The sequence below is a fragment of the Panthera leo genome, chromosome C1 (genome assembly GCF_018350215.1).
Source record: "Panthera leo isolate Ple1 chromosome C1, P.leo_Ple1_pat1.1, whole genome shotgun sequence".
Taxonomy (NCBI): Eukaryota; Metazoa; Chordata; class Mammalia; order Carnivora; family Felidae; genus Panthera; species Panthera leo.
Genome location: NC_056686.1, coordinates 172,958,081 through 172,976,444, shown reverse-complemented (window position 1 = coordinate 172,976,444; position 18,364 = coordinate 172,958,081). Strand labels below are relative to the sequence as shown.

At 35.5% G+C, this 18,364-nt stretch overlaps 1 protein-coding gene across 3 annotated transcripts in view; it reads right to left on the bottom strand.

Annotated features, from left to right (window-relative positions):
- The window catches only part of ITGAV (integrin subunit alpha V), a 116,116-nt gene that overhangs the window by 10,305 nt on the left and 87,447 nt on the right, over nucleotides 1-18,364 (bottom strand). For all 3 annotated transcript variants that reach the window (XM_042949391.1, XM_042949392.1, XM_042949393.1), the window contains 12 exons: nucleotides 18,317-18,362; nucleotides 16,855-16,962; nucleotides 15,028-15,086; nucleotides 13,368-13,522; nucleotides 11,513-11,650; nucleotides 7,576-7,643; nucleotides 5,618-5,765; nucleotides 4,995-5,087; nucleotides 2,580-2,659; nucleotides 2,120-2,200; nucleotides 1,282-1,387; nucleotides 506-664 (listed from right to left, as the gene is read on the bottom strand). In XM_042949391.1, coding sequence (XP_042805325.1) covers nucleotides 506-664; nucleotides 1,282-1,387; nucleotides 2,120-2,200; nucleotides 2,580-2,659; nucleotides 4,995-5,087; nucleotides 5,618-5,765; nucleotides 7,576-7,643; nucleotides 11,513-11,650; nucleotides 13,368-13,522; nucleotides 15,028-15,086; nucleotides 16,855-16,962; nucleotides 18,317-18,362 — 1,241 coding nt within the window. The remainder of the gene's footprint in view (nucleotides 1-505; nucleotides 665-1,281; nucleotides 1,388-2,119; nucleotides 2,201-2,579; nucleotides 2,660-4,994; nucleotides 5,088-5,617; nucleotides 5,766-7,575; nucleotides 7,644-11,512; nucleotides 11,651-13,367; nucleotides 13,523-15,027; nucleotides 15,087-16,854; nucleotides 16,963-18,316; nucleotides 18,363-18,364) is intronic.

The following is an 18,364-nucleotide window of genomic DNA, read 5'->3' as shown; positions in this document are numbered from 1 at the left end:
TATCTCCACCGAGCAGTGATTTTCTCCCTTGCACAGCTAGAGGGGAAACTGATAAGACACATGGAAACAGCCTGAAATGTCACGGTACATATCTGTGATAAGTGTCAATCATGAGTATATATTTTTTTTGTTCTGTTTTCTAGTTAAGAAAAGAGCCAGGGTAATTAAAATGTTAGATCTTTCTCCAAAGACAAAAATTTCAACAACAAAACACCCCTGACACAATATTGTATGTGGATAAACCACAGTGCAATGGAACCACAGTCAAATTAGGTCACTACATAAATAGATGACTCATTAGGACTTCACAGAGGAATGAATCAATCCTTTCTCATTATACAAATAAACAATTTAATCCTTAGTATACTGGTTATGAGGTAAATTATTTCTGTGGAGTAGGTGTGTGTATTAAAATGGTTGTTTTATTTCATGCATTTCTTTCACAGATTTAGAAAGGAAAGCTTTAAATATCATCATAATAAAGAGTTGCTATTAAGCACATTACCTTAATTCTCAAAGGGTTGATCTCCATATCTGAAGTACAGTTCATAGGTCCATCAATATCGTATTGAAGGATGTATAACAGAGTGTTATTGTTATATTTGTAAGGCCACTGAAGATTTAGCATTGCCTTGCTGAATGAACTTGGACCATTGTTTCTCAGCTAATGGGGAAAAGAAAATGTAAATACTTTGAGCAAAAATCAATTCCATAATCCCCCTCCTACATCAACCTTAGAAATCATTAGTGATAGGATTTGAATAACGGCAGAGTTTCCAGTTATTCTGACGTTACAACATGATCATTACGAGGCAAAGGAGATCAAACTCAACATTTACCTCTAGTGTAGTGCAGTATGTGTCAGAATGAAAATATAAACAAAAGAGGAACGTATGGAAAAGTTTTTGATGAAAGATGGCATAGAAAATCTTGATGATCTGCTACAGGCACTTTCAATTTTTAGGTAGAGCTGCAAACTGTCCATATGCAAATACTCAGCAATGACCTAACGGCTGTTATTCAAGTAGAAAATAATTGGTTTTGGACAACAATTTGTATGAAGTGCATTCTTTAATCACTTGAAGCTACTTGTCTTAAAAAGAGGAACTTCTGAATAGGGAACAAATTCAAATAAATCTCTGGTACATCCTTAAACTATGCAGAGTTTACATAAACAGTAAACAAACTTGTTTTGTTTTGTTTTGTTTTAACAAGTAGCCTATCTGTTCTTCTCTTTAAAGGCTCTCCACCAGGTATCAGTTAAAGTCAACAACCGCAAACCTCATAGATGTGCTGGACAACTGGCCCAACATCTTCTTCAGTCTCTGGGTTCTCCTTATGCTCCCAGTTTGGAATTGGAAGAAAGATATGATCGGGACTTGAGACTCTAAACAATGACCAAAGAAAACCTACCATGAATACCAAAATGATATGGTCAGTTCATTTTCAAAAGTACCCTGTATCCACGTGAATAAAATCAGAATCAACAAAATATATATATTTAAAAGGAAGAAAAAGCTGTATGTATGTGAACACACACATCCACCTACACATAAACTTCTCTGTATTGAATCTAATGTAACAGGTGTATTGATAAGTCAATCTGCATGCAAGTTCAATACACTTATTTTGCGCCTGCTATTGCCATGTCTGATTTATTTCCAGAGGGTTACCAAGTAAATATTTGGAGCTTTGGAATAATACAGCTAGGTCCTTCTTTCTACAGAAGCTCCAGCTCTAGTAAAAGTATCATGAAATATGAGTGCTACTCCCCAAAAGAAGTTACTGGGCCTATTAGTTGCTTTTTAAAAGTAACTGCATTTTAAAGCAGTTTAGGGGCACCTGGGTGGCTAAGTCGCTTAAGTGTCTGACTTCAGCTCAGGTCATGATCCCACAGTTTGGGGGTTTGAGCCCCGCATAGGGCTCTGTGCTGAGAGCTCAGAGCCGGGAGCCTTCTTCAGATTCTGTGTCTCTCACTCTCTCTGCCCCTCCCCTGCTGTGCTCTGTCTCTCTCTCTCTCTCTCTCTCTCTCTCTCAAAAAATAAATAAACATAAAAAAAAATTTAAGGCAGTTTAAATCTCGTAAAAATATGACACTCAACTTGGTAATCATACTGACCCTCTTATCTCAACAGCAGCTAAGACAGCGAGGTCAACCTTGTAAGATACAACTGGGCTTACTTTGTCAAAGAGATTGGAGCTGAAAAAGAAAAAAATATAGATATATTTAGGCCTGAACTGAGCATAATTTTCATCTAAGACGTACAGGGGCAAATGCAGTGAAACTAAAAATGAACATATTAAAAGTAAGAAAGAAAAAAACGTACAAAAATAATTTTCATTAGCATTTAATTCCAAAAAGATGATCAAATTTTACTTCTTTTACTTCTGTTTCACAAGCTCAAAACTAACAAAATTATTGTTGTGATAGGAATATTTATTTAAAAAATGGTATAGTCAAGTACTGGAATTTTAGCCAGTTTTATTCCATAACATTTAGAATATCTTACATAACATATTTATGACAAAGAATATTTCCTCAATAGTTAATATGAACTGAAAACAAGTTGTTTTCATACCTTTGGATTTGTAAATCAAATTTCACGGAAGTATCCATCTCTGATTGCTGGTGTACATTGAAACGAAGACCAGCTAGGAGCTGGAGGGGGAGGAAGGGATAGTAACGTTAATCAAAACAATGTCTCATCAGTGAAATTTAAATTCCAATGTCCAAATCAACGAGTTTTTCTAAAATAGGGTTTTTCTGAGCTTATAATAAAACTGAAAGTACTCTAACAAAGATAATTAAATCTGATCTTCTATTAAACCTTTTATTTCATATACATGGGCCAATCCACAAAGGAGCCTATTAAACAATTACTAACATAATTCTATCTCCTCATAATACCTGATATTAACTTCATAAAAATGCCAAAGTAAATATCTGTTGATTCAATGAAAATACACTGACTTGGTGACAGGAAGTTAACAACTGAACTTGTAATGGATCAGGAAGCAAGAAGTGAATGGGTTTTAAAGAGCAAGAAAACCTGGCCACCAAAGGCATGAGGGGCGGGGCCGGACCCAGAATTTCCCCACCTCTCTCACAACTCCATTGCAACAATTATCCTAAGTTTCGCAGGGGGGAAGCTGTTACCTTAAAGAAAACAACGGAGCTAATAAGGTAAGAGAAAGCAGACTTCTTAGGGAATCATTTATCATACATAAAAACAAGACTGGGGGACTTCCATCAAGCTGCCTTTCACTTTACAAAGCCTGATGCTGGCCACCTGAAATAACCTGAACTTATCCACACTGCATGAGCTGTGAGTGAGAAGGCCAGAGAGAGTGAGAACATAGAAAAATAAACACAGAAAGCACAGAAATAAACACAGAAAAATAAGCAAAGAAAAATAAAAAGCATTTCACTTGTTAAACATCATTATATACATGTGGAAAAACGCAACTCAGGGTACTTTGTTCGAGGCGTCTTCCCTAAGAGACCATATATTTAGAAATAATAATGACTTTTAATGTTAAATATTCTTAAAGAAATGTGGAACTTTTATTAAAATATATTTGACATATAACATTGTGTAAGTGTAAGGTGTACAACATGTTGACTTGATACATTTATAAACTGTAATATGATTGCCACTGTAGCTATAGTTAGCATCTCTCCATGTCCCATAATTCCCATTCCTATTTTATGGTTATAAGGATCTAGTCTCTTAGCAAGGTTGATGATTATAATACAATATTGGGTTTTTTTTTTTTTTTTTTTTTTTTTAATGTTTATTTATTTTTGAGAAAGAGAGTGAGTGCACGAGTTGGGGAGGGACAGAGAGAGGGAGACAAAGGACTGGAAGCAAGCTCTGCACTGACAGCAGAGAGCCCCATGCGGGGCTCGAACTCATGAACCTGCAAGATCAAGACCTGACCCAAAGTTGAATACTTAACTGACTGAGCCACCCAGCATTGTTTATACAATATTGTTTATATTCACTATGCTGTGCATTAGATCTCTAAGACTTATTTACCACTAGATGCAAGTCTGTACCCTTATACAACATCTCTCCTGTTAGATGTTGTTTAAGGATAAATATGGAATATGTAGCCCCATATTATCAGAGCTCTTCAAATTACCAAAGTCTTCGTGCTATTAAAGTAAATCCTATTGAAAAAGTAACATGAAATACATTCCCATTTTCCTTTGATACTAAGAATTCTACAAGACACATTTTTGTTTACTTTTTACAGCATTTGGGAAGCGACCCATTGAGCGCATCTTTTCAAGCTCCTGGGCTCCCTTCTCTACCACCTCAAGGGGAGCCTGATCCAACACTAAGGGCTTCTTTGATTCTATTCAGTTCAAAGATATAGGCTTCCAAATTCATGAGATAATTCTATCTCACGTAATAATGACAGTCTTAGTATTTGTCAGAGTAGTTCTAAAGATTCGTTAGGTTATGGGGGCGCCTGAGTGGCTCAGTCGGTTAAGCATCCGACTTCAGCTCAAGTCATGATCTGACAGTTCATGAGTTTGAGCCCCGCATCGGGCTCTGGGCTGACAGCTCAGAGCCTGGAGCCTGCTTCAGATTTTGTGTCTCCCTCTGTCCGCCCCTCCGTTGCTTGCACTCTGTCTCTTGCATGGTCTCAAAAATAAATAAACATTAAAAAAAAAAAAATTAAAGATCCGTTAGGTTAAAACACCAGAGTTACAATTTGAGTCCTTAGTTATTAACCCATGTTCTCATCCATTTAGCAAACTGAAGGCACTGTAAACACGGCTTACTGACTACAGTGTAGCAGCACAATCCATTATTTTATTATCTTGCTCAAAACCCGACAAAACTCTGCTAATCATTACATTCTAAATCAAAACCAGTTTAAAGATATTATTCTGAAATATTTATTAAAAATGTACTATGAACAAACCCATTTTGCTATTTTCTTTAAAGAAAAATAAAATCCATTTAGCTAAATCATCTTACTTGAGTTCCAGCCTTCATTGGGTTTCCAAGGTCACATACCACCTGGCGGGTTTGGTTTTCTGTTTTAAATGCACAGGAAAGTCTAGCTAAGGCCTTTGATAGGTCAAAGAAAAAAAAAAAAAAAAGATTGGAAAGATTATAAATTAGTGACCAAAACAAACAACAAAAAAAGCAGAAGCCATAGACTATGGAGTTCCTAGATGACATCATACAATTGGATAGTTAAGTTTCTTGTTTCAAAAATATATCCATTTGAGCAAATGGGGGGTAGGTATTGTGTACAATTGCCACAGATGCATGTAAAGATGTTTCTGAAGGATCCCTAGAGGATTTAGATACATAACCTTATTACCCCTAGCAAATTATTTGATGAACAGTCTTAGATACTTTATCTATCTGACCTTGTTTCAGGCCTTTCGCTAGCAATTCTAAAAATGTCCTATCAGTGCCTTATGCAAAGTACTGGGCTTGAAAGGAATTATGTAAGACAGGCACTCTATTGCCTAGCAATGTAGCCTTAAGTAGAATGGCTAAGCTCATACTACACTAAACAGGAGAGTAACTTATTAATGTTAATGAGACCTATGAGTGCATTTCGATTTTTAAAGAGGCAGTTTGCTTACTTCACTATTACGGACAACCCCGATGAAATCAGCCTGGGGTGGGATGGAAACGATGAGCTCAGCTTCATAGGCACCTTCTCCTTGATTCTGAGCCTTAACAATCAATGTCAGAGGATTGTCGTCTCCAATATAGATCTTCTTTTGATCACTACAAGTTAATACAAATATAGACAATGAAAAAAGACTGCACGGGGAGAATATGATTGTTCCAAGAAACAAGAGAAACACAAGACAGCACTGACATGTTCAACAGTGTCTCAAGATATTTTAAGACTCTTTCACAGCTCAATAGGAAACTGGAAATAGCACATTGGGTGCAAATCCAATGCTTCTCTCAGTAAAAGAAAGCATTAATGTCACTAGCATATTGCTACCAGTCATATCTATTACTGAGGTAACTTTGTATCTCTTTGTAGTACTTTTTAATTCCCTGATTTTTTTTCCTTAAAAGCTGAATAAGGGCCACTTGGATGGCTCAGTCAGCTAAGCATCCAATTCTTGATCTCCACCCAGGTCATGATCTCACGGTTCATGAGGTTGAACCCTGTGTTGGGCCTGAGGTGACAGCACAAAGCCTGTCTGGGATTCTCTTCCTCTCTCTCTGCCCCTCCTCAGCTCACTCACACACACTCTCTCAAAATAAATAAACTTAATAAATAAATAAATAAATAAAGCCGAATTAATCACTGTCATGATTCTCACAATATTCTTTAAAATTCTGGGGCGCCTGGGTGGCTCAGTCGGTTAAACGTCCGACTTCGGCTCAGGTCGCGATCTCGCGGTCCGTGAGTTCGAGCCCCGTGTCGGGCTCTGTGCTGACAGCTCAGAGCCTGGAGCCTGTTTCAGATTCTGTGTCTCCCTCTCTCTGACCCTCCCCCGTTCATGCTCTGTCTCTCTCTGTCTCAAAAATAAATAAACATTAAAAAAAAATTAAAAAAAATAAAATTTATATATCATTGGGGTGCCTGGGTGGTTCATTCAGTTGGCCATCCGACTTCTGCTCAGGTCATGATCTCATAGCTTATGAGTTTGAGCCCCGCATCAGGCTCTGTGCTGATGGCTCAGGGCCTGGAGCTGCTTCAGATTCCGTGTCTCCCTCTCTCTCTGCCCCTCTCCCACTTGCACTCTGTCTCTCTCAAAAATAAACATTAAAAAATTAAAATATAATAATAAAAAAATAAAATGTATATATCATTTAAAATACTAATCAGAGGGGCATCTGGTGGCTCAGTTAGTTGAGCATCTGACTTCGGCTCAGATAGATCTCACGGTTCGTGAGTTCGAACCCCGCATCAATTGGGCTCACTGCTGTCAGTGCAGAGCCTCCTCAGATCCTCTGTCCTCCTCTCTCTCTACCCCTCCCCTGCTCACACTCTCACTCTCTTTCTTTCTCTCTCTCAAAAATAAAATAAAACGTTTTTTTAATGTTTGTTTACTTTTGAGAGAGATACACAGAGTGCAAGTGGGGGAGGGGCAGAGAGAGGGAAGGAGATACAGAATCTGAAACAGGCTCCAGGCTCTGAGCTGTCAGTATGAACTGAGAGATCATGACCTGAGTTGAAGTCAGATGCTTAACCTACTGAGCCACCCAGGTGCCCCCAAAATAAAATAAAACATTTAGAAACGTAATAATAATTTTTTTTACTAATAATCAGAATCCTTTAGTTAACAGGGTATTTACAATGAAATATATCTTTAAGAAGATATACTGCTACCTTGTAACACTTCTCATGCTGAATGGAAATAGATCTGTCAACCAAGGCAAGTAGTGAAAACAGTGCATATCTTTTTAAAGTTCAATACTGATAGTTTTACTATTAAAGAAAATCGTGAATTATCCTTCAACATAACTAGTTCATGTTAAAATATAGAATAGGATATTCTATATTTGGATAGAAGAGTGTGTTCGTCCATTTAAATTTCTTGTTAGGCTCTTTATTGTTTGGAGTAACACTTACCTATCTACAGAAACTTCCAACTTGGGTTTGCAGACATTGTCTTCCCCACAGTCAAGCAAAATATGGGCCTAGAAAAAAGCATTTTATTTTTTCTATGTGAAAAAACACCAATACAGGATACATCTGCAGTGTAGATCAATATACGTGGATGTATGTGAATATACACATACACACATATATTTATATACACTCATCAAGTTATTTGCATAAAAGGTGTCATGGCTGCTTATTTTTAAACAGGTTGGTGTAGGTAGTCAAAAATGAAAAAGAAGAAAAACATTCATAGGATATAATACAATTAGCTGGAACCTTTCAGTTCTATCTCAACTGAAGCTGTTATGGTGTGGGAAGGAAGTGTCGTGTAGAGAGAAAGTAACAGTCAAGAAGTGAGGATTCAAAAAAATGAGAAAGAAATGAAGATTCAGCGTGAACCTGCTGCTACTAGCTAACTTGTGTGATCGTGGGCAAAACAAATTTCCCTTTTAGAACTTCTTGTTGCAGACTATGCCTCTGCCAGCATCCTGGAAATATGGGGGCAGAGTGTCAAAGAATAAGGAGCTACGGGTGCATGGCAGCAATTCTGACAGGCAGATCAAAGGGAACAGAAACTGGACAAAATGAGGCCAGAATATATGTGGCCACTTGGAAGGAGGTGAAGGAGAAGGGACTAGAAGCACTGAAGCCAATCCAGGAGGGGTGACATAAGCAAAAACTGAATTTTCTCCTTTCAGATCTGGCTGTGAGAGTGTGGAGGCTAGAGCTGTACGGAACGGCACGGAACACCCAAAACACAAAAACAGTGGGAAGTAGCAGAAGAGACTGGGTAGAGTGTGAATGAAGGAAATATAAAAACTGTAAAAAGAAGAAAGAGAAAAAGATGAAGCCATTCTTGGTTTGTCTAGTGTTAATATTCAAAGAGCTTCAAGCCCAGGGGCAGACAAAAAGAAGAGAGAAAATGACTTAAAGGGGGAAAATAATGAGAGGCTTCCTCTTCCAAGTCACAAGGGATAAACAGCCACACAGAATAAAATTACATGATACAGATCTTAACTGCCAATTTAATTGGAATGAAACAACAATATACGTGAATTAATTAAATGACACAGACGTAAGCAACTGCTATGCGCTTCAACAAAGGGGAAAAGGGGGAAGGGCTGGGACTATTACAAGAACTTTGTGGTGATTCCATAAGTCATACCAGATACAGTCATTGCCAAACTCGTTTAGGAATAAAAAGTAGATTTTGTAGATAATAACAGTAACTAGTGATATGGTGAGTATTAAGAGACCCAGTCAAAATGATGAGTATGTTAGGTCTGGAATAAGAAATATGTATGAAATATTAATAATACTGTGGCAAAGGGATATTTGCCTAACTGCTACCATACACTGAAGAGAAAGGATTTAGCTGGCATTGGTGTAACCACAGTATTAAAGCTATTAGAAAAATAAGTTTCAGAAATGGAAAAGCACACAGCAATGCCTTCCATTCATAGAGAACTAAATCTCTCTATATTTAACATCTTGCACAGGGTAAGAACGTAATCTACAATTGCACAAATAAATGGAGGGCAGGAAAAAAAAAAAAAGCCACTCTTCCTACAGAAAGCACTCTGGTCTCTTAACTGCAAAGGATTAGGCTACAGAAAGGGAAACTCAGCAGCTGCCCTGTCCATTACAATAGCCACCAGTGAGCCACATGTGGCCTCTGAGCACTTGAAAGGGGTCTCGGGGGAGCTGAGAATTGATTTTCAAATTTTATTCAATTTTAATTAATTTAAATTTAAATTTAAAAACTGATACTTGATTCCATTACTGGAAAACTGTTAGTATGTTAAAACAACTTGGGTATGTGAATCTACTTCTTCAACTATAAACCATATGAATTCCAAATACAGAAAAAATATTTAGCATCTGAATTGAGATGTGCTATAATCATATAATACATTCTGGATTTTGAAGACAGCAAAAAATAGAATATAAAATATTTCACTAACAATTTTTAAATGGATTATGTGCTCGAATGACAATAACTTGGATATTGTTACGGGCTGATCTGTGTCCCCCCCCAAAAATTCACATGCTGAAGTCCTGAGTGTGATTTTACCTGGAGATACGGTATTTAAAGAGGTAATTAACGTAAAATGATACCATCAGGGTGGACCCTAATGCAACACAATGTATAAGGAGATTGGGACAAGACACACGCAGAGGGAAGACCGTGTAAAGACGAAAGGAGAAGGTAACCATTTATAAGCTGATGAGAGAGACCTCAGAAGAAACCAACCCTGCCAGACACCTTGGTCTCAGACTTTAAGCCTCTAGAACCATCAGAAAATAAATTTCTATTGTTTAAAACAAGCCACCCAATCTGTGGTTTTTCATGACAGCAGTGCTAGCAAACTTTATATTATTAAGTTTAATTTCATCTGTTTTCTACCTTAAGAAAATGTTGCCAACTAACAAATTTAAAACCACAAATGTGGCTCATGTTAGTATTTGTATGGAACAGTAGTACTCTATGGAGAAAGTGTGGTAAAACAAGTCTGTAATATGACCAGTGAAATGAAGGACCCATCTTAGAAAGAAGTAAATAATGGGAACAAAGGATGGATAATTAACATAGAAACAAGATTATATAATAAAGCTAAGCATGCATAGAGAGCATGCCTCTCTTGTGTACACAGGCACTGCTGAAACATACGTAGGACGCAAAGGACACAACAATGAAGGAGAGCAGGAAGAGAAGGAAAGGAAGCTAAATATTATTAAAGTTATTATTTCTCTCCAAGGGTTTTCAAAAGTTATCCTACTTACTTAGGTAACTTTAAAACTGGATTGGTATTAAAGAGACTGGTGATCTCAGTAAGCTACTCAAAAGTAATGTTAATGCTAACAATTCTATAATTATAAAGAGAAAATAATCATAACTCCTATATCAAAACACATAATGTAAAAGGTCAAGTCACAACTTTTTCAAAAAGTATAAAACTGAATGACAGATCCTAAAAGGCTGAGATGTTCATTATTAAATTGTTAATTAACAAAATACTGTATATCCATTAAAAATAAGAAATATACACAATATGAACTAATAAAGAACTACATTTTCAAGTTCTATATTGCTGGTGGCAGAAAGTATATATATACATTATATATGATACAATGTGTACAAAGTAAAAAATATAAATTGTTAAAATATAAAAATAATTGTTAAAATATAAAATATAATAAAAAATAAATATAAATATATAAAAATTGTTAAATAATAAAGACTTAAAATATATTTTAATTCGCTTTATGTTGCCTTACACAGTCTTCTCAAATTACAAATAAAAAAAAAGCATGAGACCTTAGTAACTTAGACAAAGAAGATATAACAACCTAAATTTAGGGTAAAGTATTCTGTGGGAGTAGAACTATTAATCTAACAGTATAAATATGCAATAAAAAAGCGGAAGAAATAGGAAATGCAATATCTGAATACATGGGTTTTACACAGGACTTTCTTAAAAATATTGTAATATAGTTTTTAAGAAATTTTGTTTGATTTGATGAAAAGAATGACTTCCATACTACATATACATATGTGTATACATATGCTATTTTTTACAATTAAAATGTAAATCAGAGAAAACATATATATAAAACTTACTCAGCAAAATGCTAAAAGAGTATGTAAATACATTGGCACTTTGTTTTCCTTGAACTATTTTACTGTTTTATGAATATGACCCTGTCTTTCTCTGCATATAACTAAGTTCTGAGTGGCTTCAAATATCTCTGACCTGAAAATTCAGATACCTTCCCCTCTGACTCTGACTAGAAACCAACATTTAAAAAGCCATCCCTTATGATATTTAAAAATATGAAGTGTAAGACTTTAAAAAAATTAAAGTATAAAATTAGTGATAAGTGGAGACAGTACATACAGTACCTGTCGACTAATGTTGGCAGGAGTGAACTGGTTAAGGATAGGTTGCAAGCCTGTCACATCAGCAGCTGTTCTGTAATCCAACCGATACTCCATAAAAACAGTAATCGGAGTGAGTTTGTCTCTAAATTCAGATTCATCCTAGAAACAGAAAAGCTTCCAATCAACGATAACATCAGTCTACAACATCAAAGTATCTGGAAAAATCTGTTAAGTGCACAGTACAAAGGCAGCCATGTCCGACCTTGATCCAATTCTACCAAAACTCTGAAAAACTACAAATATATAAGAGTAAGAATAGAATGTCCAAAAAGACTGGTTATTCAGCAAGGACGCTTAATCAATTTTTGTTTATAATACTTGATTCATACAAAAATATACAAGGGCATGTTAATAAAACAGGCACTCCACAGCCAATAGAATTAGAACATTACTAATAATTTTTCTAAGTTTATTTATTTATTTTGAGACAGAGAGGATGAGAAAGGAGGGAGAGAATCCCAGGCAGGCTCCACATGGCCAGTGCAGAGCCCAACACAGGGATCGAATCCATAAACCAGGAGATCGTGACCTGAGCCGAAACGAAGGGTCGCATGCTTAACTGCCTGGGCCACTCAAGGTGCCCCAAATATTACCAATAATTTTTAAGTTACCCATGTACTCCCTTCTCATTTCTTCCCTCGGCCTTTCTTCTCAGAGGTAACCACCATTCTAAATTTTAAGTACACCATTCTCATTTATTTTCAGTAGTTTTACTACACTGTATATGTCCTTAAACAATATGTTCTTCTGTTTGCTTTTCCTTTTTTGTTCACTTAAAAGTGAGGTCATATGCATTTTTCTGTAACTTGCTTTCTTTTTAATAAATTTTTTAAATGTTTTTATTTATTTTTGACACAGAGAGAGAGACACAGAGAGAGACAGAGCATGACTGGGGGAGGAGCAGAGAGAGAAGGAGACACAGAATTCAAGGCAGGCTCCAGGCTCTGAGCTGTCAGCACAGAGCCCGACACGGGGCTTGAACTCACGAACCGCGAGATCATGACCTGGGCCGAAGTCGGACATTTAACCGACTGAGCCACCCAGGCGCCCCTCTGTAATGTGCTTTCTATTCAACATTCTTGTTAAGGTTTATCCATCCTGTTGCAAGTAGCTGAGGTTAATTTTTACTGTTGAGTAATATTCATCATATGATAATAAAACCATAATGTATTTATCTATTCTCCTATCAAAGGTTATTTGGATTGTTTTTGTTTTTGCTTTTACCAAAAAAACAATGAATATATATAGATATAGTCACATATACGTGTGTGTGTGTGTGTGTGTGTGTGTGTGTGTGTGTGTGTGTGTGTGTGTTCTTCTATATAATGGCAAGTAGGAGGCTCAAGTCAGACCCCTGGCTTGCAAAAGTCCCAGATGAGTCTGAATTCCTGTGCCAGCGGTATCCGCAATTACTGTTCATCCTTCCCCAGACACTCTGGCTCACGTATCTGCACACAAGTCACAAGTCAAATTTTGCCAATGTAGTTTTTTAACTGATTTTTTATTTTTTTTTTTTTTGGACCGTGGAGATTTATTTTATGTTTTGAGAGTCTAGCAACATTTAAGAAATAGGTTTGTTATAATTTATTCAGTAGCAATGTCGCAGAAAGACCAGTTGAAATATCCAGTTTGTCAGGAACAAAAATCCATTACTCAGGTTTGATACATTAAAAAGCTAAACTTCCTCAAGTGTATTCTTCTGTGTTTTCCTTTCGATTTAATACCCAAAAATTCACACAAAGTGAGAATCATTTAGATGAAAAGGAAAAAAATTAGTAAAAAGTAAAAGACGATGAAGGAGAAAAGTATCTCTTACCCGCAGATATGCTATTAGTTCCTCACACTGCATCTGTCCCCCCCTTGAAATAGTCATGTTCTTGGAGTGACCTGGGGACCGGTTATGGAGAAATAGTGCTCGTCGAATTGCTCCTTTTTGCTTGAGTTTATCCAAAAGAAGCTCCACCTGGAAATCTATACAAAGGATTTATAACTAATATAATCGTTATGAACACCTATCTGTCCTAGATAGAGTTTTCATGTAAACAAAGATATTTATTCCTTAAGAAGCAATTTCCTTGTAATTCACTAAAAATGTGTATACATTGTAGTGAGACTACAACATATTAATCCTGAATATTTGCTAATTAATAATTAATCCAACTATCCCCAAAGTAAAGCCACATATTAATTCATACAATAGATAATGATGGTAGTAAAATAACTATCAGATGCAAGGGGAATTTTTTCTTTTAATTTAGGCAGAGAGGAAGAAGTTCAGAGCACGAAATATATGTGAATTACGACTCCCGCCATTAACACAAGTAGCAGCAATTTCCCACTGACTGCGATTAATATTTACTAATATGCACCCATATTATTCTATTAAACACTATGACAAATAAACAGTTTGAATCACCTGCAACTACTACTTTTAATGAAGCTACCATATCAGACTGTCAGATAAATATGTCCCTCGTGAAGCAGGTGACCTAATATAGTTAACTAGATCAAGAATTCTATTAAAGCAAACATGCAACCAATAGCCTGAAGCACGGTATTAGGGTGACTTCCTTCTAAGATTCAGCTCTTCTTTAAGTAGTTTCTTCAACGTCAAAACCAAGTTTCTAAGTTTCTCTAAATGTTGAACCTCATGTTAACTTTGGGTTAAAACGCAAGGTGATTTTGCTTCCAATTCTGTTCTACCCACCCACACCACTCTCCTTGTGTCTCTCAAACACACTAAGCATGCTCTTGCCTCAGGCCTCTTGAAATTGCCATTTCCTCTGTGCAAAATACCCCTCCAGACATTCCCTACAGGTCTTTAGTCATCTTCCAGGGACCCCACCTTGCCACTCTATGTGAACTTCCATGCACACACACACACCCAGCAAACTCAGTCCTCTTCCTCTGCTTTGCGGTGGCTTCTCAGCACTTGTCACTAACAATGACCAATCTTGGCTACAATTACTTAGCTCTCCTGCCTTGCTCTCCAGACCATATAAACCATATGTTGGAAAGGAAGAGTCAAGTTAGGAATTTGCCGTGTGGGTAAATTGGATGGCCCAAACTTTTTCTCCGTCTTCCACTGTATCTAAAGCATTTCTGCTGCTTAGATTGCTGGGGGTTTCTCTGAGACATAAAATACGAACTTTTCAGTAGATCATCTACTTATATACAATGATACCTATTTCCCCTAGAATTCATTTATCTCTCATTGGTAAGTGTTTAACTTTCTGAAGGCCATCTTTACCATTCAATGGGCTATTCTGTTCACAATGTCAACAAATAAATATGTATTTATATCTGAATTAAGAGTCAACAAGGTAATCATGTTGCAATGCTAGGTGCCTTTAAGCATACATATTCAAATAAAGAACAAAGATAACAACTATTTGAGTAACTATTCAAATATCCTGAAACATTTTTAAGTGCTGTATATGCAGAATCATTCTGTAATTTTTCCATAGAATACTTACTAATTTTCGTGGGAAGTGCTCCTTTGCCATCTGCCTTTAAGCAGAACTTGACATTAAAACTGTAGAGAAATAAAAATATATACAAATCCTGTAATCCAGTTTAAACACATTGCTGAGTATCGCCCCCAAATCTCATATTTCTAATGCACAGTTTATATAGTGAAGCCTTTTATATCTTTCTTCATGTCATAATAACATTCTTGAAACATGAAACACAAAATACACAGAATGTCCTAACTCATCCTTCAGTAATTTAAGTACCTTTCCTTTCATGGTATCTTCATTTCAAAAAAAAAAAAAAAAAAAGAATCTCCGAACCTCCTCTCAAGTTTATAGAACCTGTTGATAAATCTAAGTGAGAGAAAGGATGGGCCAGACATAAAATAATCTCATTTTTTTTTTAAAAAGCCCCCACCAAGCTTCCTTTAATTAGAAAGCTCCTCTAGAACAGTGTTCTTCATGATTTCTTAATGGGTCATGAAATCAGTTCAGTGGGTTGTGTCAACCAATATCTTAAAAAAATAAATCAAATAAATAAAACTGACTGAAGGGTAAGATTTCATGGAACTTTTGTTTTAATTACACACATGTATTTACTGGATTATGATGCAAAATGTATTTCATACAATGTGCCATAACCAAAAAGATACAAAAGCTACTGCTCTGGTTAGTATATTCAAAGCTTTACAGTTATCAGCATACTTTTAAATATATTACTAGCAATTTCACAGGGGCAGGCAGGGTGAGTGAAGGGAAGGCCATAAAACTTAAAGCTAAAATCTTGAAAACTTCACTGCCAATCAATATAAGATAAAATGTTACTAAATTTTTAATGCAATCCAATGAAAGAAATAAAATTTTGAAAAATGTTTTCTAATAACTATAATAATTTGAAAACAAAATCAGAATGATTTTTTCATTAGCCTCTTAGAAGTAAAATTTTCCCAGCTTCTAATCATTCCTCACCGCATCTGTAAAAGTTCTTTGATTTTTGAGTAACCAAGGAACTTAAAGAACAGTGTTCCCCAAAGTGAGGTACTCTTGGTGATTTTACTAGTATATGGGCCAAGGTTTTTCTTAATTTTATATTTATTTTGACATGTATGAGAAAGGTACTGGGGTTTCTCCATATTATTTTTAAATATTTTTAAGTAAAACATGAATTGATTTAAAGAAAAAAATTCTTTTAATTATAAATACAGGTAGAATGAAAGTATAGCAAAAATCATACACTAGCAGAAAATAGCGTACAAATAATGAAGACTTGAGAAACACTGGACTAGAGAAGAATTCCGATATTAAACTTACAAAAAATTATATTTTTCTTTAGAAACTAGTTAGGGGACAAGTAGAAGAACAAGAAGAACAAGAAGAATATTATATTGGTAATATACTACTTATAGATTTAATATTATTTAACATTTAATAATATTTCATAATAATAATTAAATAATGTATTTTTCATACAACTATTCACAGATATTAAATCTGGAAAAGATCATCTCCTTTAAAAATAAAAATGTTCATGGGTCTGTTTAGAATCAAATAATGAGTTCTGAGATCTAATTAGCTTTTTCGTCTTTTTGAATATATTCATTGAGCATGCATCATTTTTTTTAATGAAGTTTATAGTAGTTTGTAGCATATTTTTAGAGCCTTCTACATATCTACTCTGGAACAACATTTCTATAATCCAATCTATGAAAAGAGAGTAATACACATAGAAACTGTTCTGCAATATTTCAGCCCCCCCTTCATTTTCAATTGTTTTCATAATGACTGTACCAATAATCACAATAGTAAATATTATTAAACTAATGCCCTTACCAGGAAACTTTGAGATCTGTCCCAGGCAATGGGCAGGTTTTATTGTCTTGATTTAAAATGCTAGGGTACACTTCAAGGCCAGCATTTACAGTTATAACTGGTCTGGCCCTGGTTTAAAAAAAAAAGAAGAAAGAAAGAAAAAGAAAAGAAAGCAAAAAGTTATTTACAATATTAGATTGATCTAAGCATTTTAGGTTTACATTTTTTGTATATATAACATTTTCTAAAGCATTGTTTATAACAGCAAAAGGAATAAAAACAATCTAAACACAGAATGACAAACTGTCCCTGTTTGCTGAAGACCATCCTGACTTTAGCACTGACAGTCCCACATCCTGGTAAATCCCGCAGTTCCAGGCAAAGCGGGACAAGTGGCCATCCTATCTGAACTCAGTCCACGAAAGCAGAATGGTTAACCACGTTGTGGGGTATCTACCTAACGCAATGCAATACAGTAGGGGAAATGAGTGACATAAATCCATCTGTGTGGATACGAGATGATCTCTATGATATATCCAATATAATTTTTATATGACAGGAAAAAAACCCACCATGTACAAAGGATGCATACGCAAACACATACACATAATTTTTTAATGCACAGAATAATTCTGGTAGGGTATACTCAAACAAGTAACTGGCGTGAAAGGAAGTATGTTATTTTTGTTTATGTCCTTTCTGATTGAGTTTTTACTACATGCATTTTACTATATGTATTACCTTTTAATAGCAATTTTAAAAACTGAAATAATAAATTAAAATAAATAGTTTTCCAAAGTTCAGATGTACAGGTTTAAGCCCTGTATAAAAATATAGTAGGCTCACGGCACTGTGCCTACTCAGTCATGATAAATGATTGGGCACACGTGGCCCCAAGAGCCACAATCAAGTTGACCCAACATAAATTCCATTACACAGAACTCAGGTTAGTTATTCTGGCATGTATAAACATAGCCCATAAAAGTGTAAGCATCTTCATCTACTTGGGATGCCAGATGATAGTCTAAAGCATGAGGAGTTGATTAAATATAGAGAATAACTGAGAATATGGATGAAGCTGAGAAATACAGATTATGTGGATTTACATATATTGCTCTAATAAAAATATTGATTTGGGAAGTCATTACATACTGCCCTGTGGTCACAGAATGCTGTGGCATAAACATCAAGTTAACTTCTTGCCTTTTAGAGGAAAATGTAAACTCACATAAATTTTAAAGAGAGATTTAAAACACAGAAGAACATCTTTGAACATAATTTAAACAACAAAGAGAGAAAATTCTGAATGCGTTTCTAAATAAAAAAATCTACACCTTCTTCTGCTTTGGGATTTCCTTGTATAAATGCTGACTGAGCAAGGCTTGACTAGAAAGAACAAATTTTATCATTACTTCAAGAAAATTAAACTGAAATTCAAACAGTGGTAATATTCCTATATTACAGGATATGGAAACGTGCTCACCTGTATAATACAGCTCTATCTACACCAAAAGCTCCTACAATTAAGTCT